The following is a 27,570-nucleotide window of genomic DNA, read 5'->3' as shown; positions in this document are numbered from 1 at the left end:
CGCCAGCACAAAGCATTGCTGCTACCAAGGGGCACCTCCCACCTGATCCCAGCCATTTCCTCCTGTGCCATCGTATTCTTTGCGCAGGCGGAGATGTTCACGTGCTCACACAGGGCGCTGAGCGGGGAAACTGCTCCAGACAAATCACCTACCTCTTCTGCCTGCTCGGTTTTAGCTTGGATCGCTTCTGGAAAGTTAACCACATTTGACCGCCATCAACGCAGGTAAGCCAAAGCACGGTACAAACAGTTTTCCCCACAGCAACGTTTTAGAAATGTACAAATATGCCTTTATAAACAGTTCTTTAGCTTGTCTGAAAGGACAAGTCGTTTAGTTACATTTGCATCACTTACAAAGGGCAGTAGGACACACCATCCCTAGGAAAATCCGCCGCACTTTAAGTTCTCTCCACCCCCTTTCCTGCAGCACCAGCAACACATTGCATTTTCCCAAATAGAAATTTGTCCTACAGAAAGTGTTCACTATGTGAAAGCACCCTGTGAACAGTCCTCGCCCCTTCCTCCTTCAAACTGGGAGGCAAAGTGCCCTAGCCCAGTGATCCTCAACATCTTGCATGCTGGAACTACTCAAAACTGCCAAGCAAGAGCAGTCGGCCGAGGGAGGGGGCAATGGACTGAAACGCACGGGAGCCATCGTCCATACGTGGGTCTGCGACTGGGGCCAGCTGCTGCAGTTTGTTTCTGCTGCATCTGGTGCAGACTGTCCATTTTGACAGGGGCAGAGGAGTTCCTCGAAAGCACGTAGCTCCCAACCCAGCAAAGCTTCGTCCTATAAGCAACACGGCACTACAAACAACGGAAAAATCCGGAATGCTTGAATGCTGCCGGAACGAGATTAAGACTATTTCACCTTTGCATCCACAGTTTGAGGTTATTCGTACGAAGAAACACCGAATTTAACCGGTTATCAAGCATTCTTGGCCCCCAGGGTTTTTTACTGGCCTTCCTCCAGTGGGCTTAGAGAAAGCAAAAAAGTCTTCTACCTGGCTTGAATAATTTTGTCAGGATCTACATAATTCCTCTTACAGATATTATAAATTCTGCAGATGTATCATAAATCACAAGTTTCTTTGCTATTAGTTATGCAAAAGAGAACAGAAATCGCACGCTCTGGATCCTGAGTCACATGGGATCTCTCACTCCCTTAGTGTATTATCATCCAGACTTTTTTTTTTTTTTCCCTTTTCAAAAAAAAAAAAAAAAAATCTATCTTTTCTGTCATGATAAATTAGGATAGCACGCACACAGTCTAGCACTTCATTGGTCCCTGCCAGGCAGAACGGAAGACAAGACTTAGATTTACACAGCCCCTCCCTAAAACACAGGATTACATCCAGTATCAAAACTGAAAATCCTGAAGTGTTATGACAGTGGCTGCCATATCAGGGCCTGCCGTAAAAATTAAGAACTCATCAGTTCTCTAAGCCTTAGGCAGTTTCTAAGAGAGTTGTGAAAAGGTGCTGACAACTGGTAATTGTCTATTGCTCCAAAGGGAGATGAAAGAAAAATGCCTTTCTTCCCAAAGACTCTACGATGTGGTTCTGCTTTCATGGCTTGTCCCACCAACCAAGAAAATTTCCTCATTTATCACTCTGAAGGCAGGCAACTGCCATCTACAAGTCGTTCTGGAGAAGCCTTCCACCTCAAGCAACTGTCACAGAAAGAATAAATACCAGAATAATCTCTGTATTGTATCTCAGAATCATTTCTCCTCTGTAATCCTCCCAAACATGAGGATGCAGATCAAGCCGGCTTACTTGGAAAGTTCAAGTTACTAGAACGAGACATCCGTTCAGCGCAGAGTCAGATTCCTTCCATAAATCACTGTCACTTAAGGCAGTTAACTCCAGGTATATTAGAAAAGGGCAAAAACTGGCACAGAAAGTAGCACAACATGTGGGGACCCCCGAGTCTCACAGGGATGCAGACCTGCGCTCTAAGCTGCAGAAGTTGCAGTGCTTGACAACACCTCCACCTACAAGAGAGGACTAAAACCACCGAGCTTTCTTCACGAAGTGCTGTTATGCAGCTGTGCAAGCACCGGCAAACAAGCAAGAATCATTCCAGTATAAACGTAAGCGCCACCCACAGCAGGACGTTGTCGCCGGTGAGCCCACAACAGCACGAGAACGCGGAACCCCAGCTCGGTGGGTGCAGAAAGCCGTTCCTCAGCAGGGTAAGGCAGGACCCCCCCTGGCAGAACGGCCGGGACGCGGCCACGTTTCAGCTCCGGAGCAGCCGGTCTCTCGCCTTCCCCCCCCCCCCCCCCCCCGCCCAGCCACAGCCCTGCGAGCCTCGGCAGGAGCCACCCCGGCCCGGCCCGGGAGCTCGGGGCGCTCGGGACACGACAGGGAAGCGTTACCGGAGCGTGTTTAGTAACGGTACGGAAGGGGAGGGCGGGACTCGCCGCCGGAGGCACGCCGCGCACCGCCAGGATGCCGGTGGCTGCGGGAGGGACGTTTGTTCCTGCCGGGGACGTGTCAGAGTTTCCGGGAAGGTCGCTGACTTCAGGGGAAAGGCCAAGCCCGCGGCTGCCCGCCCTCCCCGGGGCGCCGGCCGGTGCCGCCCCCAGCTCCCCTCCGCACCTCCCGAGCCGGCAGCGTGCTCCCGGCAGCCCGCGGCCATGTGGCGCGGGCTCCGCCGCCTTTTCCTCAGCGAACACGGGGCGGCGGATCGCGGCCGCGGTCACCCCTCCCTCGGGCCGCCGCAGCCGGGCCGGCCCCGCCCTGCCCTGCCCTGCCCTCCCGCGGGGCCGCCGCTCGCCCCCCCCCCCCCCCCCGCCGCGCTCACCTGCGCTCCGCACCCCCCGCCCCGGGACGGGCCGTTCGGGGCCCTGCGGCGGCTCCGCGAGCGCCTCGGCGCCGACTGCCCACGGGAGCGCGCGCCGCGCCGCTAGTGAGCATGTCCGAGCGCCGGGCATGCGGAGTGCGGGCGGGGAGGCCGCGGCCCTGCCTCCGCCCTCACCTGCCGTCAGCTCCGCGGGGCGGGCCGCGGGGCCCGGCCGCTCCCCCCAACCCCACCGGGCCCGGCCCGGCTCGGCTCGGCTCGGCTCGGCTCGGCTCCCCTCCACCCCACCCCACCGGGCCCGGCTTCGGCTCGGCTCCCCTCCACCCCACCCGGCCCGTCCGCTCCCCCCACCCCACCCCACCCCACCCCGCGGCGGGGAGCGCTGGGCGCTGCGTCCCGCAGCACCGTGACCCCTCCCCGGCCCCTCCGCCCGTCCCGGAGCGCCCGGCGCTGGGGGCAGGAACCCGTTCGCAGCGATTACATTGTTGAGGACAACGGCATCCTGCTGATAAGCTGCTCTACCCAATCGGTTCGCGTTCCTGTTGCTTAAAATTACAGGCGCACCTGCCTCCCTCCAGCCGCACAACAGATAAACCTCGGGCGCTGAGGGGAATGTCACCATCCCCACCCCACCCGACGCCTGGCTGTGGGAACCATCCACAGTGCATCCTCCCGAGAAGGACGCAGGGTGAAGTTCAACTCCGGAGCGATTCCCCAAAGCCGGGCTGAACTCTTACCACCCAGGTCAAGGAACCACCCACGCCGTGCAGCAACACGCACCTTGGTTCATCGCACATCCGTGCGAAATATCCACGGATCCAAGAATCCACAGGCAATCCTGCGTGTGGTTTAACTCTAACCGACGGCAGCATACGGAGCTGAAACAGTAAAGCTCTGCGCTTCCTGCTCCTGCCGCAGTTGAAAAGTACCTTCAGCTCTAAGCCTCTCCTTGTATGACAGCACAGCACATCGGAAACTGCTTTTCTCTGGCCGCTCCTGCAGCACCACCAGAACTTGACAAATACAGACTGCTGTTCTCAAAGTAGCCAATTTCAGTTTTATGGACTGTTAATGAGTATTTAAAACTTTTTAGAAAGCTGAACTAATAGCTTTACTCTCTCTGATGTCTCCCCCAGGATCCTGGCACACGCTATTGGGGATAAGGTTTAAAGGAACAGTTCCCTCTGGGAAAGACAATTCAGGCCCACCAGTGTCCTCTACTGTCACTACGAATAAGTCAGTAACGTTCCTGGACCGCTCAGTGAAAACCAAAGAATACCAGAACTCCCACTATCTCCTCTTCCAACAAGGCAGAGCTCCCAGGTTTTTCTGAAGTAAAATGGCTCTACCGGACAACTCTGTAATCCACACAGTAAATGTCTTGGCTAATTATCAGACCCGGTTTCAGATTACTGACTAGAAAGACAGCGCTAGGAAAGCGGAGCAACGTGCACAGATGTGTGCTTCAGCACAAGGTGGCTCTGCTCAGAGCAATCTGCTACCAGAACTGAAGATCTATTAAAGAGTTTGTAAGTACCTATGACAGAAAGATACAAATTTACTGTTGCATTTAGGTACATTTCAACATAAGGAGGATTTGACAAGTTTTTGCACAGTTCCTTCTCTTTAGACTCCTTTAATCAGCAAGTACACAAATCCAGTTGGAAAATATTCTGAAGCAAAACACACAGAATGGCCGCTCCTTCCAAGTACTGAAACTTGAAATTACTCTTAGAAAAGTATCACGTCTTTTAAACTATTTACATCTACCATGTCAAACCAGAAATAATCAGCTCATGGATTTTCCATTGACTTGCATACTTTTATTGACCTGGGTTCAGGGTTTGTCACAAGTTAATGGAAGACTCAGTTCCTCGAGATATTAGTACCAGTCTGTTAAAATATGGTCCTCTACCACTGAATTTTCGATGTGCGAACCTACCCATAACATTCAGGGCATGGGACAATCGATATTGAAAAGGATCAAAACAGTCTCTTCAAAGCTCTTTCCCTCCCTTTGTAGTTTGAAAGTGCTCCCAGAATTCTGATAGAGCGAGTACGGCCAGGCCAAACACCAACGCAAGTCACACCAGCTTTGGTACGCTGAAGTCTTCTACAGGAAATACACTTGAACAATTTTCCAAACTCCCAGTTACTTAATATTAACCTTCACTGCTGCTGATTTCATCCTAGTGAGAGAAACCTGTTCACAACAAGCCACAGTCACTCCAACGACCACCCAGTCCTGCAGGAGCCCCGTGTTTTTGCACGAGCCGCTCTCGGTTCAGCACAGCGGTGACCAAGCCGGTTATCCTGTACCTGGCACTGCTAGAGGGGAGAAGAGAACAAGAAAAACCAGGCTTACAGTCTTGCGCTCTCCATTGCGACTAACCACGCGGATGACTTCTCCCGTAGGAACACGCTCAATCTGCAGTTCCATCTTTCCAAGGTCAGTTAGCAAAGCTCGCTATTCTTTACGGCTAGCTCTGATTTCCCAGCAGCACGACTCCCCGAGCGGTCTGGGAGAAGACCTTGCCTAACTGCAACCTTTGGTTCAGAGCCCTGTTGTGAGAGGAAGAGATGAACCTCAGTATTTATACTAAGTGGAGGTGTGAGCTGAAACAACAATTAAGTTCAAGCCTAGTTTCCACTGGTTACAATGTGTCAAGACAGTTCCAAGAAGCCTAAATTTATGTGCGTGTTTATTGCCGCGAACGTTGTTGGTGTTCCATTTCAGTCCCAGCGGACTTAGACAAGTCAGGTCGCTGCGGATGCCGCTTCATAGGTACTTGCACGGAACAATCACGCGGTAAGACTGTACAAACCTACCAAGAGATTTTATGTAGAAAAGGTTCTTCATCTTCGCCTCCAAGCTGCTTGGTTTAGAGACAGCAACAGAAAATACCCATTGCTCCCATGGTAACGACAGGAAGCTCTTCAAATTGCTGCAGAACAAAATCATTACTAATTGAATCCTGGAGTAGCCAACTAATCGTGACAAAGGCAATTAACTTGCACATTACTGCACAAACATTCCTACTATGAATATGAGAAAAATAATCCGGTGAACACTGGTTTAAGTGCAGTGACAGAGCTTTACTACAGCCACGTCATCCATGAACGCAGTACTAGACCGATGACCCCCCGCCCCGCCGCCCATCAGATGCCGTTGTCCTGCCTGTGACTGGGGAGAGAAAAAAGATCAGTCTAAATCTCAGGTATTCCAAGATCTGCTGTTGGGGGATAACTCCTTCCATCTTCTTGGAATAGCCAAATTTGAACTTCAACTCTATTACAGACCAGCTCCAGCTGATACTGCTTGTCAAAAAACTACTTAGATGTTGAGACTAGCAGGCACCCGGCCGTTCAAGAGCAGATACGGAGCACACTGTTCTGTTTCATATCTGGAATTATTCTTATACTTCCCTTAGCTGTTATATACAAGACTGTTCCAGTCCAACGATTGTTTCCTTGACCGCTTACTTCCCAATATAGGGTTCTACTGAAAAAGAGATTTTTATCACATTAAAAAAAAAACACCAAAACCCATCGTTGTCACTTCCCCAAACAAAACGCCCTACCCAGTAATATGGAGCAATACCTGGCCTATCTTATCTACCCTTCCTATGCAGAGAAACTACAAAGATTAGTAGTCTAGAGCGCCAGAGCTGTTTAACTGGAATGTTTTCTGTGACGCAGATGCCAGAACTATGTGCAAAAAACCTTCTGAAAATGGGCCACAAGTCAGTGAGAACAAGAGGGAAAAGAGAAAAAGATAAAGCAGAAAGAGGCTGAAGAAAAAAAAATATCTATAAAAGAGAGAACAAAATAGAAGAGGGAAGAGAGGAACATAGAGTGGTCTCGGCAAGACCAAGCAGTACACTGTAAAACCACAGTTAGAGAACAGCTCGTATCTGATCAACAATGCTGGGACATTCCCTACTAGGGCTGATGTCTGTGTTTGGTAACTCAGTTTCAAAGTGCGGGTAACAGGTTGAAATGTTTGCTATTATATTTTTCTTCTTTTTGTGGTGCCAGTAAACTCTTATTTTCTGATTTTTTCTCGCACCCCTGCATTTCGTCTCACAGTTTGCATTCCCACATCTCATAGCGCCCCTGGCTCTACTGTTTTCCTCCAGCGATTCTTCCAACCTGTGCTCCAGATGCTCCCACACAGATTTCTCTCGCTGCTCTCCAGATCGCACGTACGAGATGTTCTTTTAATTGCAGAGACTTTGCAAGCGAAGATGCCAGTTCCACTGCAATACAGGGAGGTGGGATGCACACGGATACACGATCTTTCTTAAGCTGAAGCAGTTGAACAGACAAGTTCCATCTGGTCCCTGAGCAGATCGGTTTGCAGAGTAACTACACGTGTTCTGCATCAATCCATCAGGCGCTGAGCGCCACTGCCCTGCCTGAACGAAGCAGCCCCCAAAGAAGAGCTCACTCCGCACCCCTGTGTACTACACAACTCTGATGTTTGAGCTTGCGCCTGCAGAGAGTTAAAGATAAAAGCCAGGAAGCTGTGCACACAGACAACTGGCCTCAAGCACTTCCATCTCCACACAAAAGTCTTTTTCTCCATTCTTTGTCAAGATTGGTATAAAGAAAAAACCAGGTATAAGGGAACTAGGACATTATCTGCTTAATGCACGAGTTACAAAGTTCAGAAACACTGGGATTCGCGCAGTGACGAGCACCAAGAACTTTCTGTGATCTCTGCGTCTTGTTATCACAAAAGACATTGCTTCACTTCAATCACCTTCGAATAGCAAATCCCCATATCCAAGGACAGATGGGGCCATCGGAAATATTCCTGTTAGTAATGCAGAGTTCTCAAAAAGGTATCGTTTCCTCTCTCAAGGAAAACCTAAATCAAGCTTTGTTCAACTGGCCTTTCCACTGCAGTATATTAATTAAGACAAGTTCATCTGAGTGTCACTTAGTGTCCAAGAACAGAGAAGGAAGTAGTGGTAGTAGAAACAATGGTCTTTATCAGAACGTATTTTTAGGGTCTAACAAACACGCAAGACATCTTAGAAATATTTCCTGTTTACCCAGAGCTGTACTATCTATCTGCAATGATACACTGCACATCCTGAGGTTAGCTAGGAATCAGAAATATATGGAAGTTAAATAAGGCTATACTGGAAACATTCCTTGGTTGACATATTTCCTATTTTAAAATAAATTCTCTAACTGCAGGGAATTATGAAAAGTTACCCTTAGGTGGAAATTGATTTGATAGTGAATTTATATTAAAACACACAAAATTTAAAATAAAAAAGGATAATGTACCAGATCTTTCACAAAGACAAAAAAAAAGTCATCTCAACTCACGCTGCGAAAAATTCACTGTGAAAAAGTTAAATCAGAAGAACCTGTTCTTAAAAGTTAAGAAAGCAATTTAAGTGGCTTAAGCATTTTTGTAAGGAAAATATCAAAACCTCCTCCATGGGGAGGGGGGACAGAAAATCCAAACCAGACATCCATTTAATACTGGATTCATTTAAATAGGAAAAAAAAAATATTAATCTGCTTTGTCCAAAAGAAAAATACTGTTTGCCCTTGCCCTTCTTTTGCAGTCTGAAGCCCTACTGCATATGTTATTACTGACATATTTCCACTCTAAAATACTGTTGTATCTGTGCATTAAACATGACCGAAGTTTCTTGGAGAAAGGTTACCAGGCACGAATTCATCCTCCCCACCCGAACCAACGTGTTCGTTCTCAAATTAACAGAGGCCACGTAGAACACTTCACTGCCAGGATTTATTTGAGTGGTACATGAAAAGAAAACACATGAGTATAAAAACATTTCCAGTGATTATAACATCCAATTAAAGGTGTTTTAAGAAAGATAAATTTCATCAGAAATCGCATCATTACAGGTCATGGAATAGTTTGAAAAGCTACCATAGGTAACAGTAGTAAACAAAAGTGCCACTGTGTGCATAATTCTTAAGAAAGAAGTGTACAGTTCTGGGCAGCAGCCACTAACACACAAGGAGATTCAATCACAGCTGCTGCGGGCATTTGCGGTGAAGTCCTGGGGTTCAAAGGATCGGTTTACAAACCGCAGCTTCTGTGTCCAGTGACTGAGAGCGTTATCGGCTCTCGCACAACATTATGGATCTCGAGTGTCTCGCCCACGTAAAGCGGCTGTTTGGCTCCCCCTCCGAGCTGCTCATGAACAGCAGACGCACCCTGATTAGAAGAAACTGGATCTTGGTCCACAATAAATCGCCAGCTGTGGTCTGGAATTCAAACACCACTGTTCTTTGAGCTCTCCACAGTATCTCCTTGCGTGGAGTACAGCAACAGCTACACAAGTGAAATCACAAACAGAGTACAACTCTAGAGCTGCAAAAGTTCTTTGCAATTCAGCAGGGATTTGTCTGATGCCCCAGTTGACACGAAAAGTCACGTATCTGAGAGAGTCAGTGCAAAACAAAGTCTTCTAAGAGCAGTACAAGTGTGAAAACCGTTTCTGATATTGTTCCAAAGTGTAATAGGAATGTACAACCTGTAAACCTCAAGGCAGTTTTAATCCGTGCAATGAGCACAGTATCCTCTGAACCTGCCCTCACTCCTTAGAACTGGAAGCAGTTCCCAACACCAAGCATTCAGCTGAGACAGGACTAACATTTACAGAGGCTTAGTGCTCTTAAACCCCACCCAGTTAATCTTGGTCACAATTTCCACAGTATACAAAGACACCCGGACCGCAGAAGACTTTATACAGTGAATAAGCCAGGAATTGCAAAACAAGCGTCATACCAAGGGGTTAACCTTCTATCTCAAAAGAATCCTGAAAAAACTAAGGCTTTGAGAAAAAAAGCAAAAAGGAATCCATTCAGCTCTGAAGCAATATTCCAACATAAACACACCAACATCCTTTGCTTTGCTCTTCCACTTGAACCAAATTTTCTCTTTTCCATCCCTAACCAACCTGGCAGTGGTTAGTAACTACCTTCACTTACCATGCACAGCAGTAGCTCAAAGCTGTGTACCTAGAACACGGGAGACTCACAAGTGCTCTTTTCCAGCACTGCGGTCTGAGAGTCTGTGGAATGTTGGTGCCTCTTCCAATCCTTTCCAAAAATCTCCATTTCCTCCTCAAGAAATAAAACCGTTTCGGAAGCTAATTACCTTTCAGGTTTTTAAAGGTACATAATGCTCCTTATTCCATCTCCACCCTCAAGTGCACAGGATGCATTAAGGTCTAAGCACCTCTAGAAAAACAAATTTTGCAAACCGATTGCTATAAATTGAAGAGATTTACAATTTTTGTAGCTCAGATTATGCCATTAAGAAAGAATCTGTTCCACTGAAATTCCCCATTTAAATTCCCATCATCTCTGTGCTAAGTGTACCAATTATGCGGCAGGATGGTATCAGGGAAGTACGTAAACATGGCTTTAGCTTTCTAAATTCAGTATGACAGCAGAAAACAATCGGGGTTAGCACCGTGATCCTTAGCTCCTTGCCAACAAGTGCTTCATGGACTGCTCACCTATGCTAAAGCATTTCTCAACCCGAGCAATTTCTTTCAGAAATTGTGGGAACCTGGTTAACTCTGAGCCAGGGACTAGGATAAAAATGGTTTTATTTTACTTTTTTCAAATCAGAGGGAGAAACGCAATAGGCAAATTGCTAAGTTGTTTTATAAAAGAATTAAAAAAAAAAAATCAGGAAAAGCATGTTTTGATAAATGTATCTCAATCTGGAAAAATTAGCAAGGGAAAAATCTTACAAACAGTTATCAGTAAGGCATGACAAAAAGGGTTCTACTACCAAAGGAGAATTTACACACTCCAAAGATTTTGTTTTCACGTGGCTTATTGCCACATGTGTCCCCCAAAAGGTAATTAGCTTACATTTGAAAGTCAAATAAAATCTTAAACCAAGATAACTAGCTGTCTCTAATAAATAATTTTTTTAATAATGTCATTTAAACTCAAAATTTGGAAATCAATAAGTGGTTACAGCACAGTAAATATTGTATCGTAACAACATACCCTCTACAAAAAAGGAGCAAGCCTAAAAATCTATTACAGATCACCACTTACTCAGGTTAAATCATTGTATTAGAAATGACTATCACCTTAAAACACACAGCATTCATTAGGTGCTATTTTTACGGTTCTCATCCAGTGCAAGAGAGTTATTCTCCCTGTAACAATAAAAATATCTGTTTCCACAATAAATTATCTTTTATGAGCTTACAAAGCTTCTGAACAATCCTACCTGTCTTACTTGCACTGTCTTACTCCATCTTCTAAGAGTAAAAGCTTATAATCACTAAGACATAAAGAATCATCTGTCTCCTGAATCAGGACCACTAAATGCCCTCTCTGCCTTCAGAACTCATCATGCGATTCCAGATTGTCAGGTTTCTGCCTCCAACTGTTCTCTTCCTGTGTCAAATCCTTTTCTATTAACGTTCTGTTAGGCTGGATCTAGAAGGAAGACAGCAGTTAGCAAATTAACACATTCAGAAACACGGTGTTGCTATACTACAATACACCATTACATAAAGATGTCTTACATACTTGCTAGAAATGGAGAAAATTAAGTGTGATGCACCTACGCAGCAATTATGAAATTAGAAAAAAAAAAAAATCTAGTAAAATAACCCTAAACCAATACAAACACATTAAGTGTCATGTAAAAAGAAAGGCATATGGCGTGTTGTATCCACATACAAATGACAATCATCCTGCAGAGTTCGTGGCAGATCTTAAGCTCAGAGACAACTGAAATACTGGACTCTGCAACGCTTCTCACCGACACATAAAGAAAAACATGGTAAGTATCACTGAGATACACCAGCCAGCCCAGTAACTTTCATTACTGTAGCCCCAAGGTAATGGAGTTTCCCAGTCTTCTAAAATCCCTTCATCAAACAACAACGCGAAACTCCCATTTTAATCCTTCTACAACACGTTAGCACAGCCATGACAGCATGGAAAATTATCGCAAACAACATGATTTTGGCACAAAATGCTTATGTAGAAGAAGCAATGCTTTGTTGCTTCATCTAGTCTGCGCAGGTTAGGTCATCCTTTCAGAAATTAGAAGCAGCAGCCTGTTAAACAAATAACTTGAGTTCTAACTGCCCTTTCCCAAATTCAAGTGACTAAATCGACCACAGAACACAATCTACCGGGAACACAAAGAATTCCCTTACAGTCTGTCAGAAATTTGGCAGCATTTAAGTTGATTTGAGCTCTCATCTTTACAGAAAGCAGGGACCTAACTGACAGAGCCAGTTCCAAAAATGAAAGCTCAGAGAAGGAAACCTGTCTTATTTCATTACAACAACGTGTTGCCATAATAGCTACACAGAGCCTTTTAGCATATCAGCAAATTCTTTTAGGGGACATTAGCCAGCAGATATCCTTTTTGCCATTACTTCTGCTGCCACCTCCCCAGGACTAACACGGCTGCACACACCTATGTTCAGAAGCATATGAAAGCAAAAGAAGTAAAAATCACAGCAACATTAATCAAAGCTTCCAAATATGTTACCTGAAAAGGCTGGCTGATACCAACTATCGAATGCAAATTATTGCTATAATAACAAAGCAAAAATTCTCCTCCCGTATCAGGTATTTCTGCAGCACTCATGTAAACCTGTCAACGAGAATAAGAACAGGGAGTGGACAACTTCCACAGAGAAAAATGATTACAAAAAAAGCACTCTCTGCTATTCAGGACACTGTAAAAACCAGTGCTTATAAAAACTTATAAGCAAGTTTTTAAACGTAAGCTAAAAAGGATGAGGACAGAAATAACTCATGAAAACATCTGAAAACTACCTCAGGGAGGAAAAGGGAATACCCGTCACCATGTTAGCAAGCTGACTTGGTTCAGCAAGAAGCGAGAGAAAGGCAGAGCTGTTGGGAGGGAAGGGGCAAGGCCACACAAGCAGCAAGGATGGAGATGAACTGCCTCCTGGTGGCAATACGCCGTTGCATGAAACAGCAGAGCAAACCCACCACCTCGGTTCGTACTGTCCCTAAAGACCCGTGGTTCCTGCTAAAACAACGTTCATAGTGCTTAGAAATCTAAGTGGTAGGAAACCATGATAACAGAGAAATTTTGAGATTCAGATAACTGCTTCCCATCGTTGCCTGGAAATTCTCATCCATCCTTGCACTCACTGTGTCACCAAAATTCAATTTGAATTTCTATTTCTTCAGATAAATACCTCTGGAAACGGATCATTTGTATTCCAAGTAAGTTTTGTTTGTTTGTCTGTTTGAAATCACTTCAGGTAATCAGTACTAGAAAGCTATGTAACAGACAGCAGTTTTTAAAGAAGGACCAGAACACTCAATAGCCAAAATGAAGAAAAGTCTAAGAAATCCTGATCTGTAGCTGTATTAGATACCTGGAACGAACTGTGTTAGTAACATTAGGCAACTGCAACAAAAATCACACAATAAATATTTAGCATACATTGAACAACTTTGACAATCAGATGAAAAAATGGCCAGTTACTTATTTCAGCGGCAGAAATGCACCAAAATATAGAACAACAGAAGTTTTTAATACAATGAAAAGTCACTACAGGAATAAACTGCTTTTTCATCAATTCCTTTAAGCAATATGATCACACCTGAGAAGGTATGCTAGACTACCTAAAAATTTGTAAGAATTAGGAAAAGGCATTTTAGACAATAATATCACTCCCAATTAGATTTGACTGGGAAAGAGGATACAGAACCTGACAGAACCCGTAAGAGGAGGGGATATGGAACAAACACCTTGCATGCTACTCTATCGGAAACTACACGAGAAATAAATACAACTGGCTTACTTGTTTACTGTCTTTGTTAGAAGAAATTTCATCATCTTCTACCCAAGCATAAGTAACATAGTCATTCACATGCCTGAAAGTCACCTGCAAAGATGCAAACCATCAGCCTCCTGAAGGAAACGAAAAACATACTTCACAGAAAACTCAAAGTTGTGAGAGAGATGTTTACTACTTCACTGAAGTAGTTAAACCACGTCACTTTGAGGATCAAAACATTTTGGGGCATGCACAAGTATTCTGTTTCTGAGAGGGTGTAGGTGCTCTGTTCTCTCACCCTTCCACTGACTTGCTTTTATTTTTGTTCTTTCTTTGCTGTATACATCTTTTGAACTGCAGGCATTAGGGGAGGACAATTCTCTTTACAGCTTCTGCACCATTTTCTTTAAATAAATCACCACATTATCTTAGCAGAGAATTTAAAGGATGAGAAAAGCTCACATGCTATGCAACTAAACTGTCAGCATACAGAAAATCAAGGATACACGAGTCTTTCAGAGAGTTTTGCCCTAGCAAGAATCACAACGTCCTATGACAGAAGACTATCAACTACCTCCTCCAGTCACATTCACCGTCTTCATTAGAGGAAAGAGCCATGATGTGGTAACATTACCTTGAAGAGTCCAATCCAGTCCCAAGCACTGCTTGGGAAGTCAGGCACTGCAGAATAGCTGATTAGAACATCATGCTCCGCACTCCACTCGCCCTCAGGATTCAGCGTGACCAAAGGATCTGACAGAAGAGGCTTCAACTACACAAAATAACAGAATTTAAAGTCAGTTAGGTCTGTCATTCTTTCAGTCATACCAGTTATTCTCTGCCACACCCCCTGTGGGACTCTAACTGAATGGAAATAACCCGAAAGCAATTTGCTGCCCTCACTATAATCAGAATGAAACACAGGTTATGACTTACAAAGTTTAGAAAACCAGCTTCTGTAAGGCAACGCTTAGTAAAACAACTTTTTCTTATCAAGATAACTGGGACAGCACCTCAAGCCCAAAAGTTCCTGTAACAGGTTTGTGATCGCTGATGCCATAGCTCATGTGACTGATATAGTTATTCAAAGTAACAGAAATTGTCTGTTCTTCTTCAGAGAAGTCGCCTTTTGATTCATGCTGGCAGAGATTTTTCACTCTCCAAAGAATTCTATCGGTCCATGCTGGCTTTCTTTTCTTCTCACTGCAAAAAGTGTAAGATAAAAGTGAAATGAGAGGAAAAAACAGTTGCCAAAAGCTAAGAATATTGTGCAAAATCTACTCAAGTTGAAAGATTGTCAGATACATATTAATAAAAGAAGGCAATCACATCCAAGCTTCATTTTACAGCTCTGTTCAATAAGGGTTCCTTAATTTGAACTCCACTCCATTTACCACAGGTAATTTGATCAGTTTCCGAAAGAGGCGTAAAATGAAGGGGAGAAGGGCGTTTCAGTGGGTTAGTTGGCTTCATACAGGAAATGATACTTTCTCCTAAAACACTCCATAAAAACATGCAGGAACATTGCAACTGCCCCAAGCTTCAAATGTATAATTGTTCTGAGAAAAGGGGCTTAAAGCTAAGGAAGATGGAGGAAGAGTCTGAATGATGTCTGAAATTATTCAAAACATAGGAGAACAAGTTTCTTTTAACAGCAAAAAAACGGACCAACTCAGGTAGCTTCTACTACTCGGAGGTGACACAGCAATGCTTTATTTAAAGTTTCTCTAAATTGTACTAGCCTGCACTCCATGTTCGCAAGCTATTGCTGTCTCGTAACAAAAGGCTTTAAAAACTCCATAATCAAGAAAGCTGTGCCTGCAACCTGCAACTGGGCTATACAGCCAACTGTAATCAGAATTCAGAGTTTCCTTTTATACCACATCAATAACAACAGAAGACATGAGCCTTTTCTGGTTGTCTCTGTACTGGAAGACTAAACAGCAACTCTCTTTGTGGATGTTTCACTTCAAATTGAAATGGAGAAAAGATCATACCCTATGGAAGAGGAATTAGAATGGACTAGATTGAATAATAAAAGTTAACGAGCAGGGTGTGTAAGGAAAACTGTCAGTTTAATAACTTTGAATATAAAAATCATCACGAACTGGAAATGCCACTTAGTTCAATATTCAACATACTTTTGTTTCACCCCTTCCCATACACAAGTCTGACTCACCTTTAATAAGGTGGAAAGATTTTAAATGAGTAAAAAGCCATATCCCACTTACTCCAGTAATTACATAAACCGACAGAAATCTTTATGAGGTGCCATATGTCTGCTCTGCTGTGCAAGAAAATACCAAAAGAACAGCTTAAGTTAACACACTCGCTATTTTAGAGAAAACGGCACATTAGATGGGAAACAAAACCTCAAAAGCCACACTGAAAAAGTACCCAAATAACAAAATACTGCGTGCTTCCTATAAAGCATGCTTTTCGAGGGTGCTTGCCTTCAGGTCTACTGATCACCCCCCCATCAGACCAAAATCTCTCTGCTAGCTCCAACAACAGCAGAATGCACACAGTCTGTGTAAGCGCACTTCTTGTTCTTTAGATGAGCCAATACAGACTGTTGGGCAATGAATCATTCTTAGAATGTCTAGGTCGGGATTATTATAAGTATTTTTTGTCAACAGGATTTACTGCTGGTCCCATCACACTCAGGGAGCAAAATGTCTTTGGATTCAATTGAATAAACTTCCAACATGAAGCGCAACAGCAGAGCAGATAACACTACAGCTTTCAGACAGGTTCAGAAAATCCCTGAAGAAAATCAGCTGTCATCTGATTTTCAAATATTTCACAAAAATCAAATCAAAAGCTCAGGAAGGAGCGTTGTTTTGATTCTGAAATATTTACAAATCTATGAAATCCAGAAAGTTCTCTTCTTACTTAAACCAAAACAGGGACTTCTGCTCTCTGGAAGTAAAGAAAAAGATCAGTACAGAACCCTGTTCAGACAGGAACTTATCCTTCTGTTAAGATTAATACTTAACAACAAACTTTAGTGTCAGAGAAAAACTCTGGAAACTTAAGCTACTCCATTTTCAACTTAAAATAATTTCTAAAGAGACATTTACATTTATTTTCAAATACCAGCAGTACCAAACAAAATGCTTCAACAGAGAAGGAAAACAAAAATTGCAATTACTCTTTTCCTCTTGCTCATTTCTGACAACCAACGGGCACTTTTAGTATTAAAGATCAAATAAGAAGCAGCTTAAACAAGCACTGGCTTATTCTGTCAATCTAGTCTTCCCCAAAAGAAAGCTGCATTGTTTCACTACTTCCCCCATGCCATCAGCAGACTCAGGCTTCTTCAGCCAGAAATATTCATTTATTCAGATTTGACCACTGAAAGCCTAACAGAATAGCTCGACACCCCAGTTAACCAGTACATTCCAGAAATTCAGGTTTGCTCACTAAAGTAATATTTAGTCAAGCACCACATTCACTCCAATATTCCATGTCTAAACTCATCTTATTATGGTTTTACCTGGTATCATATACATCCGAATAAAGGTCAAACTTGTAGGTGGGTTTAAACTGCAGAGGACCCTCTAGGAATTCCTGAAGAAATGCTTCCTTCTTTTTTGCCATATTTAACTGCAGAAATAAAAAGTAACTTTTAAAGACGATGTTTAAAAATCAGAGCTTAAAGGACAATTGGGAAAGGAGCCGAGAAAGCGTTTTCCAAGAAGAATTCAACATCTCAGTCAGTATTTGGAAAGGTAAATTCAGAAGTGCTTCTTTGTTATTGCCAGAACTCTTGACACGATCAGCTTAAAAGTTTTGTAGCCGTTCCACTCAAAACAAATGCCACAATAAGCTTCTCTTAAAAACAGTTCTTGGGAGAAGAAAAGAGGAGGAGAAATTAAGGGGAAGAACAATTCACAAGCCATGAAGTTCAAAGAAAGCTTCAGTCAAACACAACCATTGCAAATCAGTAAGAAACTAAACAAAGGGAGAAAAAGTTGGCAATTAATTGGGGCTTATGACTGAGAAGTGAGAGCAGGAACAGCTAGATCTGTTCCACCTCATCACTGCTCTGAATCTGTGTTCTTTAACAGAAATTACAAACTCAAGAGGTAATGTTAACTACCGCGTTGTGTTTGTACGCATTAAAACCCAACCAAACCAACCCGGTTAAGACAACATACCTGGTCCTTTTCCCACAGCAGATTGTAACGCTTGTTATTTATTGATTCTCGGACAAAATGTATGCCATAATCTGCTATCCGGAAGTTTAGATCTCCAAACCAGAAGAGGACACTAAAAACAAAAAAACAAACCCAAAAAGAAAAAGAAAAACAAAAATCCAAGGAGATTTATAAGAATCCATTAACCGGAGGGAAGAATGCAATAGAATATAAGCCATTACACTAATCAGGTGCTCTAATCACTTATATTACTTAATCTAAACAGCTTAAACACAAACGTTAAGTAGCTGCAGATAAGCTTACACAGGGATAACCTCCTGCTAAACAGAAAACTTGTCCCTTGTATTCTTCCCGCTTGCTCATTACTGCCTGGGTACTAACTGCTCCTGAGTCTCCTAATGACTTGCATCTCTATTACAGACAGATTTAGAATTAAATTTTAACAGTAGGTAAAACGATTCACAAAATTCATGAGCTGTACACCAGCTGGATACACTAATCCACTAGCTCAGAGCTCTGTGCCCTGGGGAAGCGGGGAGACATACTGGGCATTTGATAGTTTTTAGGAAAGGAAGTGACTGTTACTAAGAGCTAGAGTGCATTATCAGCAATGTTTTAAACAACAGGAAAGCTGTCTTTTCAAGTAAATTAACTTCTCTTTGAAAATCCCTACTTTCAATGTTTTCTTCAGGGCTGGATACCCCAAACTTGATCTTATGAAACAAACTTTTATTTTAATGCCATTTGTAATTTCTTCTTAGAAGATGACAGTAGATGATTTGGTACATGCTCGTGCACGCCATCAAGAAAATAAAATGCATTAAATTGAAATATCAAACACATTAAGGTAGGAAAAGTAACAGTTTTGAAACTCACGTGTCATACATTTTACCTAATTTTAATCAACTCATTAACAATTGAAGTGCTATTACATATCTACTCTGGATTTATCTGTCCTGGCTTTTATACCCAGTTTTATGGGTATAAAAAAAAAAAATTTAAAAATTACCAAACTAAAATGTTTTTCTCAACTGTTTTTTAAGTGGTTCTATTGCCATCTTTAGACTCCAGCACATGAAAACAACAGAACATACAAATCGTTCCTGTAGAATTAAGGAACAAGAGCTCAATCAGTGGCCCAAATCAGGTTTGGTTTGGTTTGAGGCACCTGAGGGAAGTGTAATTCATATAGCTAAAGAAATCGTCAATCAAGGTTTTAAAGGCTGAGAAGCCCTCAGCCAGACACTGAATTTACAATAGGAATAAAAACTTTAAATAAAAAATTTTTATCTTAAAAATATAAACAAATCTCAAAAAAGGGAGGAAGATAAACATTTAATAGTTATTGAAAGGATTTTTGACACAAACAGGCTTTAGCTTCTAAAGCTCTCCAGCACCTCACATGTGCAGTATATGTGCTAACAGATTTCATGCAATTCAAGACTGGTAGAGAACAGTCTTGCGAAATAGACCTCCACCTTTCAGGTTATCTTTTCCTCCCAGGATTCAGGGTCAAGGCTGAAAAGACATTTAAAATAGAAATGATGGATGAAAACTCCAAAACAAAACTCTTCAGTGCGTGAGTTTACCATGTAACAGATAAAACAAATACAGACAGAAGAGGGTCTGAACAACTCACTCATGATCCAAGGGACTTGGAATATTCTCTCCTTCGAACTGCATTTCCAGAATTTTCTCAAAGTCATCCAGTCGCTGCTCTGTGTTCTCCATGTGAGCTGGCAAGTGGCAGTTCATGAAACAAACTGTATGACCGTAGAGGGACAGGCGAACGGTGACTCCTCCTTTGTTCCCCTGGTACAGAAGATTAACAATGTTCTCTGAAACTTTAGTCAACTATCAACACCACCTATCAATTTTTAAATCTTGCTATTTAGATTTAAATAAATACAATTTCTTCCTATGTAAGTTGTTGTATATCAGCTAAGAAACTGGTAAAATTATGGTCTGTGCTGCATACATACATACAAGGTTCAAACGAGTGAGTTTCACCGCTTGCCAGTTTATTCGTTTGCAAGTAAACCACACACCCTCTCTCCCACCACGACCGTTTAGAGGCACCCACCACCATGAGCAGAAGTAACCGAGGCACTCAAGTCTCAGCTACTTCTTACCCAGTATCCATACAGGCCCGTGCGTGTGTAGTGGGTGTGAACGTCCCGTACGAAAGGCAGGTGGACGTGCTTCACGAAGACCAGAAGCAGCAATCCCTGCATGCGAACGGAGGAGAGCTGGAAGAGACACGAAAGAGGGAATGGTCATTTCCAGGGAGGTGTTTGGAATTCCTTGGGTCTACTTCATAGGGCCATAGCAGAAGTCATGCAATTCCCTCGCCAAGCCTTGCTTCAATACTGCGACACAGTAAGCGCAGATGCATTTCAGTGCTGTTTGGAATCCATTCTTAGGGCAAACTTGCTTATAAACAACTTTGATGAACCTCTCAATTAATGAATGTTAGTTGTAACATTATATAACAAATCTGAAGTTGATCTCAAAACATGTATATGTGGCCCAACATCTTTAAAGACCTTCCTTCTGCCTCAGCAGCCTCTTGTCCCCATCTTTAAGCACCCCGTTCACGAAGACCAAATCCTTGATTTTTCACCTATAATCTCAATAGTGCACACCTACAAGTCCTCCAACAGGAGCAAGTTTTTCAAACTGAAACATCCTTCTGCAGGTAACTAATCATTCTAAATGACATTGAAATGCCTAAAAATCACAGCAGTTAACTCAAGGCATTTGCAAAAACAATGAGCTGCAAACTGCAGTAACTCTTGCCTGCAGTGCCTATAAAACCCGATTTATCAAACACTTCAAAGAAAGAGATGCTTAGGGAGCACGTAAGACACTGTTTAAGCTTTAAGACACCGTTGGGTTTTTTTGTGGTTTGGGGTTTTTTTGTGTGTTTGTGGAAACAGTCTAACAAAGATGTTCTTCATTAAAAATTTAGGAATTTTACAGTGTTCCTGGCATAAGACACAAAATTCGAGTGTTTGTTTCAATGATTATGATTCAATTTAAAATACAGACATTGAAATACGAGTGGTAGTTCAGTTTTACGCTGGATGAACATAGAGAAAGGCTACATTAGAATAAAACTGACATTAAAGAATAACACTGACTATACAACTGCCGAAGAAGTACACAAACTCAGCCCAAAATTTAAAACAGAATACCTCCTTTCTTTGTCTACACGTCTACATAATGAAATTATTTCAGAATATACGTTAACATTTTCATTGTCCTTGGGCCCAACAAAATAATAAACAGTATATTGAAATGACAGATCACGACTATTAGATAATTCATAACTATCTGTATCTGATCAGACCTTTGGAGTAACCAGTATTCTCCTTTCCATAACTATGTTCATGAGATATCAAGATCTTTTCAGTCCCTTTATTATTTGCTACATTTCATTCTGCTATGGGCCAGTTCTCAGACATCTCTCAAGATCCACGTGAAACCTCTTCTCTCTGTAGGTCTCGAACATCACAACACAATGGATCCCTCCTCTGCTGAACTAGCACGAGGCCCACCAACACTAGTGCCAAATCAAACACAGACCTTTCATAGAGGGGATGTGATTCTGTTTCTGGTGAAAGAATTGACTGACTCCAACCAACTTAACACTGAAAATGGACCCTGTTATGGAAGGGGCAGAACGCCCCAAGGAAGACAAGTGCCCCTCTACACCCAACCTTGTCACAGGTCAGCAAAGAAGGGGCAACTTCCTCTCCTCCTCAGCCCACTTCCCAGGTAAGTCCTAGCATAAGCTCTCCACTCTGCCCGTTTTGATTCTGACCTGGCCTGACAGGCCCCTCTTATCATTAGAGCTAATCAAGTCCTGCTGAAAACCATTAGGTGGCAGCATCCATTCATTAGTGTCTCCAAAGTGCCACATTCACAAATTGGAATTCAAAGTCAACCATGCATACCACCAGGAATTCTTTCTAAGCGGCTGGGCTGTACACAGGGCCTGAATGTCAGCCCACAGCCAGATTTTGAATATTTATCAGCAATGGCTTACACTAGAATGAACAATGTGGTTTTTTTTTTCTTTTTATAATTCCCAATGTGTCCTTTGTTTTGTTTAATTATAGTTAAAAGAACGGCACAACTACTGAGTCCGATTAGCACACAGATACCACAATCATCTTGGAAAAATCACCCTGAAATAATGCTCGATTTAGAAAACCAATACAACATTCAAAAGGCTTTTAATGTCTCTTTATTAGAGAAATTCAGGATATCCTATGTTTATTGTTTGCACTCTTAAATGCAAACTTAGCTAGTACTTTAGCTGATCTTACACCCCAGATATTACCAAAAATCTTGTCATTTAAGCTACCATACAATGTTCTAGGTCTTCAATCAAAAATAAAGTCCTCAGAAAAAAAAATATATACCCACTAAAATCCTGTTTTACATACATGCAATTTATTTTCACCTGCAAACAAGATGAAAAAAAAAAAAAGAAACAGAAACCTTACCAATCTTAACGAAAATCACTGCCATTGCTTGGGATATTTACAGTGAAAGCAGGTACTTAAGCAGACTACATTAGAAGGATCACAATACAGTTCCCCAATATTGCACAGAGCAAAAAAAATTTCTACAAACAAGAGAGAGATAGAGATATTGTGGCCACAAGAAATATGCTGTTGAGTGTAAGTTTACATCACATTTCATTTTAAATAACCGACATGACTCTGTTCCTCGAGAATGTACTCTTATTACAACAGTATTTTTCTATTCATCACATGGTTCTGCAGCACTGACGCAGGGCATTACCAGTACACCCTGCACAGCTTCTTGCTCTTTGTCATGCGAGCTGCAAAAGCATCAAAACTGCCCAATTATTCCAAATGAGAAATGAAAAACCAACTATGTCCAACTTTTACTGCTAAAATTAAGGCCATAATTATTAACAGAGAAAAATTAAAATTGCCTTTATCAACAAACCAGGAAAACACAAGTGTGATGAAGAATCACTTCTAACATGTGTGTAACTATGGAAGTGACAGACACCTGCAAAAAACACCATCAACTTATCTTTTTTGCAGAGTTTGACTGAAAAAAAAAAAAATCTGGAGCTGGGTAAGATATTTTCCTTCACTGCTGTGACACTGAAGAGATGTAAACAATTACCTTGATATATCCCAACGGAGACAATACAGCCATGAAAAAAATGCTCCATGGGTCATCAAATGCCAAGTCGGACAGAAAGTTTGTGATTCTTGAGTTCACCTCCTGTAAGCTGAATACATCAAGATTACTGACGCTCTATCACTTGGTTTTGACAGAATTCATACGACCTTTTCAGAACACAGACCACAACATCCTAACAGACCTCTCTCAGCATAAGTCAGAAAGTTCTTGCTGTTCAGTTTCTCGTTTACAAGCAGTTTAATACATCCACAGGTCTAACACATCTAACGCTGAGAAAAACAAGGTTAAAGGAGCTTCTATTCACCTGAAGACAGAGTTTAAGACACTGCTAGACTCAAGACACATTATGACAAATCCTAACTGTCAGGTCTTTAAATTTTCCAGAAAGTTTGGAAAACATGATGGCAGATTGTGCCTAATAACCGTGCACTGATTTCTTTAAAACATGCTGATTTTTGGATAATTTTCATATCAAAATGCATATGCCTCTACGTGCCAACAAAGAAAAGAGCAGCCAACAGTGTGTTTAGAAAAACTTTGTCACAAAACCACAGCAGAAACAGGCAAAGCTTCTCTTGCTATAAATCACCCCCGTTCTAAGTCACTAACTCTAGCCTTCACCCTCTGTTAGCAATAACGTGAAACCATCTCCTAGGCAGTGATTCACATTGCACAGTCCTCCCAAAACAGGCAGTAAAGCTGGTGAGACTCAGCAGTTTGGCAATAAACTTACAAAGCAAGTTCTTTAATATATACTTACCCTATAATATACATATCCATAGTTGGGCCCAGTGAGTTGAGCTGAAGTAAACTAGTGACATCAGGCGGTGGAGAAGCTGTTCCCACATTCCAGGTAACTACATGTAGTCTACAAACGAACAAAAATCCCACAAAACCAATGCTAAAATTGAAATGTGAACAGGTAACCAGACCTAAGAGCCTCTAATTTCCCCATGGAATTTCTGTCTACAGAAAACGAAGATTTTCTGTCACTTTTCATCAATCAGAAATCTATTTATTAGCATTGAAAAAACCCAACACCACAAAACCAATCAACTAAAGGGAACAAAACCTGAATTCTTGCCACTTATCCTTCAGCTTTTTCCCCCAGATAAGGAAAGCTTCATCTAGCGTGCGAGACACTTCTTCATGAATTTCATCATCCGAGCTGATGTCCTCTACACGAGCCATAAGCTGGGCGACCCGCTGGCGGAGCTGCAAGCGGCCACTGGACCCTGTGCTGCTGAAACTTGCAGAGCGGCTGCGGAAGTTCTGCAGGCTCTCTAGATCGTGCAGGGAGAGGGCTGCTGAATCTTGAAACGCATCTTCGCTACCGAAGGATGCCATTTGCTCCAAAGAAAAGAGTAACTACGCTCTGAAGGACTAGCCCATTAAAATCCTAAGCATAAAAGAAACTGATGGCTAAGGGTCTTCCAGATCATGTTTTCACTCGTGTGAAATTCAGCATTGCTTCTAATGCAAAAGGACAAATGTAGATGCAGCAACGCTGAAAAAAAACAGTAGCATTACCACCACGCTCAATGGGTTGTTACAAAAGCTGCAATCACATCCTACCTCACACAGCGAATTGTTTCTTCATAATAGATTTAATGTGGTTAATTCTATAAGCTTAAGATTTAAAAGAATTTATTGTTGATTGGAATCAATCATGCGCCTCCCTCTGTAGGCTAGAAATATAATCTCCAGCTCCCAAACATACAAATACACAGTTCTGACCCAAACCAAGCAAAGCTACTGCTCCTCCCGAGCACTGTCAGAAACATTTGCATGTCATAGGACTCGTCTGTTGTTTCTTTATGAGATGGTAATTCCAGTATTGGAGCTTCTATAAAAGGGATTCACTTTACTGTCAGTCTCATTACATATCAGACAGACTTAAAAGATAATATGCTGTTAATTTTCCATCCATCTTAGGGTCTTATAAGGACCTTATAAACACTAATAGTTAAACGGTGCATCCCACCAATACACCCACTATTAGGGCCATATTTTTAGCCCCAAATCAACTCAAGGTGACACACAACGTATGTGGATGAGCTGGAAAGTGACCTTGCATACCAGACTAAAACTATAATTTCTCTCACCAATAGTTTATCTTTGCAAGACTACACCGACGTCAGCCAAAAGCTATTCTAAAACAAATTTCTATCGGGGAAAAAAAAAAGTTACGTATGCTGCAGATCTAATTCTGCCATCAGAGATGTAACACTTGGGAACATTCTCCAGTTACTAATTCTGTATGACAATTATCTGATTAAACAAAACTGACATAATATTGAAGTCATCAGTCACTACTGACAGAAATTAAGTTCCTCAACGTGTCCTTATCCACACCACTGATAAGAACACGGGAAAGACTGCCGTGCCAGAATTTACACCAGAAGAAGAAATACTTGTAAAAATTTCAGGAACATCCTTAATAATTCAGTTTCACTGCAGGTTAAGACTATGTCTGCAGGAAAAACTTAATTGTGAGGAATGTACGTGCATCCGCAAAACAAATAACCTACAGCACTACGCAGTCCCAAAGGTTTCCTGATGCCCCCGACTACTTCCCAAGGCAGCACAAGTACTGCCCTCCGTACGGAGGGGAGACTAGAATGATACCGATTTTCATCGGATGCCTCAAAGCCAGCCTTTCCCAAGGGAGCAGGACACTGCTCAAACCATTCTGGAAGCTTTCAATACCACCAGAGCACAGTCTCAAGTGTGCTCTTTGCAAACACGTTCCTAAATACAAGCAAATTACTGAAGACATTATTTGGGGTCACCGACTCCTGAAATGATTCAATAGCAGAGAATTTTTTAGGGTCATAGTATTTATAATACTGTGTTAAGATGACTTTTAAAATCTCTAGGCAAATGTTAGTATTTGTTGGTGGGTTTTTTTAACTTTCCTATTACAGACAGCTACTCAACTACCGTTTCAGCAGGTTTCTCTAGAAAACCAAGCGCAGAGTGCAGACACCCCCACTTATCACCACAGAAGACACCACACGAAGACATAATGTAAAACCACCGTAAAAGCAGAAAGATTTACTCAAGCTCCTTCCTCCTCACGAAAAGCGACAAATTTGAGACACTAGATACATTAATAGCAAGCACAGTAGATCTTGCCCTCATTAAGTGTAAGTAGGTCTCTGGAAAGTCCTCAGGACCCAAACAATACTCAATAAGCCTCCCTGAAACGACTCCAGCACCGTACCAGTAGCTTTCAAATCAGAAAATCAGCTTTTCTCCTCTATTTCATATGACCACGTAACATCGCCAATTAGTACAACTCCCTGTCAATAAGCAGAAACACAAGTTTCGTTAATTCTGAGCTAATTACGTAACGACTTCGCTACTTTTCCCCCCCCCGCTACGCCCAACAACTGCCCTCAGACGTGCGCGCCTCACCCCTCCAGCCCCGACCGCTCACCTCAGCTCCCTCACGGCGCCGCGGTGCGCCGGGCCCGCAGTCTCCATCCCCAGGGCTCCCGTCAGGAAGCGCAGGGAAGAGGACAGCGAAGGCCTCGGCCTCGCCCGGCCCAGCCCAGCCCAGCCCGGCCCGGCCCGGCCTCCTCGCTCCCCTCAGCGCCGCCGCGCCCGCTGCCGGCAGCGCCCCGCGCCCATTGGCCCGCGTGACGAGGGCGGGAACGGGGCTGCGGGAGGACGGCGGGGCGCGGGGACGCCGCCAGGCGGGCGGGAGGACCTGGCACCCCCCCCACAGGCGGCCATAACACCCCCCCGGGGCTGCACCGCGACACACCCCCCCCCAGCACCCCCCAAACAAAGGAGGCGGAGGCGTCAAGCTCAGTCTAGTATTTTATTAGATTTCGTTTCCAATATGCCTGTATTGGAAGATTTAGGAGACAAAAAAGGCACAAACTCACATTGAAAGAAACAACGAGATAATCTAACCCATTCTACAAAGTGTGTGTTGCCAAAGGAAAGAGCACGATGAACCCACCAGAACGTGTCGGGGAGGCCCAGCGGGGATGAACCCAGAGGTGTGGGGGTGCAAGGGGGGGGGGGGGGGGGGGTAGGCAGCCCCACCAGCAAACCGGCCTGACCCAGGTACCTGCCTCTGGCCCCCCGAATCCCCCCAGCGTGGGTTGGAGAGAGGGGTCACAGCACAACCATCGCCCTAGAAGAGACAGAGAGCCCAGCGCTAACCCCTCCGGGAGCCGGCAGGTTGAGGGGTTCTTGCCAAAGCCGATGAAAGAGCTGCGTGACCTTCGCTATGCTGCTCACTAGCAGGAACCAAGCATCGAGACTGAAAGGTCTTTACAGGATTTGTCAGCCCCAAGGCTGAGGGATGCTTTTGCTTTGGATTAAATTGGGAGGAAAGCAAGCAAGGGGCAGGGAGGGGCTAAGTATTCAGGCTGGAGTTCCTGTGGGTTTTGTTTTGTTTTGTTTTTTTCCCATTTTTTCCACTAATCAGGAAAGCTTTGTGTAAAAGCTCTTACTCTGAAATCAGAGGATCAAAAAAGGATTGCATGGTGGAATGTTACAATCTGCTTCCATAGCGATTAGTGTCATCGGACAGAAAGCCTCTTGGATAACACAAACTGAAAGAACAAGTGTGCTATGTGT

General features: G+C 43.1%; 1 protein-coding gene across 2 annotated transcripts; it reads right to left on the bottom strand.

Moving 5' to 3' along the window:
- Positions 1-8,561: 8,561 nt before the first annotated feature.
- Positions 8,562-26,498, bottom strand: INPP5K (inositol polyphosphate-5-phosphatase K). 2 transcript variants are annotated; one of them, XM_086475226.1, is made up of 13 exons: positions 26,414-26,498; positions 23,732-23,839; positions 22,951-23,059; positions 19,911-20,027; positions 19,418-19,590; positions 17,779-17,890; positions 17,115-17,224; positions 16,511-16,537; positions 14,629-14,818; positions 14,250-14,387; positions 13,640-13,723; positions 12,346-12,450; positions 8,562-11,273 (listed from the first exon to the last, which is right to left on the bottom strand). In XM_086475226.1, exons 1-13 carry the CDS (start codon positions 26,458-26,460, stop codon positions 11,175-11,177), a joined length of 1,419 nt encoding a protein of 472 aa, XP_086331352.1. In that variant the 5' UTR covers positions 26,461-26,498; the 3' UTR covers positions 8,562-11,174. The 2 variants fall into 2 exon arrangements, with proteins under 2 accessions (XP_086331352.1, XP_009945628.1); XM_009947326.2 differs by lacking the exon at positions 16,511-16,537.
- Between the last annotated feature and the right edge of the window lie 1,072 nt (positions 26,499-27,570).

This window comes from Leptosomus discolor, chromosome 18 (assembly GCF_034619465.1).
Source record: "Leptosomus discolor isolate bLepDis1 chromosome 18, bLepDis1.hap2, whole genome shotgun sequence".
In the NCBI taxonomy this organism is placed as follows: Eukaryota; Metazoa; Chordata; class Aves; order Leptosomiformes; family Leptosomidae; genus Leptosomus; species Leptosomus discolor.
The sequence above is the reverse complement of the archived record's forward strand: the minus strand, read 5'-3'. Positions and strand labels throughout refer to the sequence as shown.

What these genes read in the sequence shown, in the direction of transcription:
- INPP5K (XM_086475226.1), bottom strand. Translation starts at nt 26,460, where the DNA reads ATGGAGACTGCGGGCCCGGCGCACCGCGGCGCCGTGAGGGAGCTGAG. An exon ending in CAGGAACTTTTGGGCTTGAG is followed by an intron (nt 14,388 to 14,628) that starts GTGCTGTCCCAG and finishes TATTTTGTGTAG; the next exon opens with TTGAAGCCTCTTCTGTCAGA. An exon ending in ACTGGATTGGACTCTTCAAG is followed by an intron (nt 13,724 to 14,249) that starts GTAATGTTACCA and finishes GCATCTTTGCAG; the next exon opens with GTGACTTTCAGGCATGTGAA.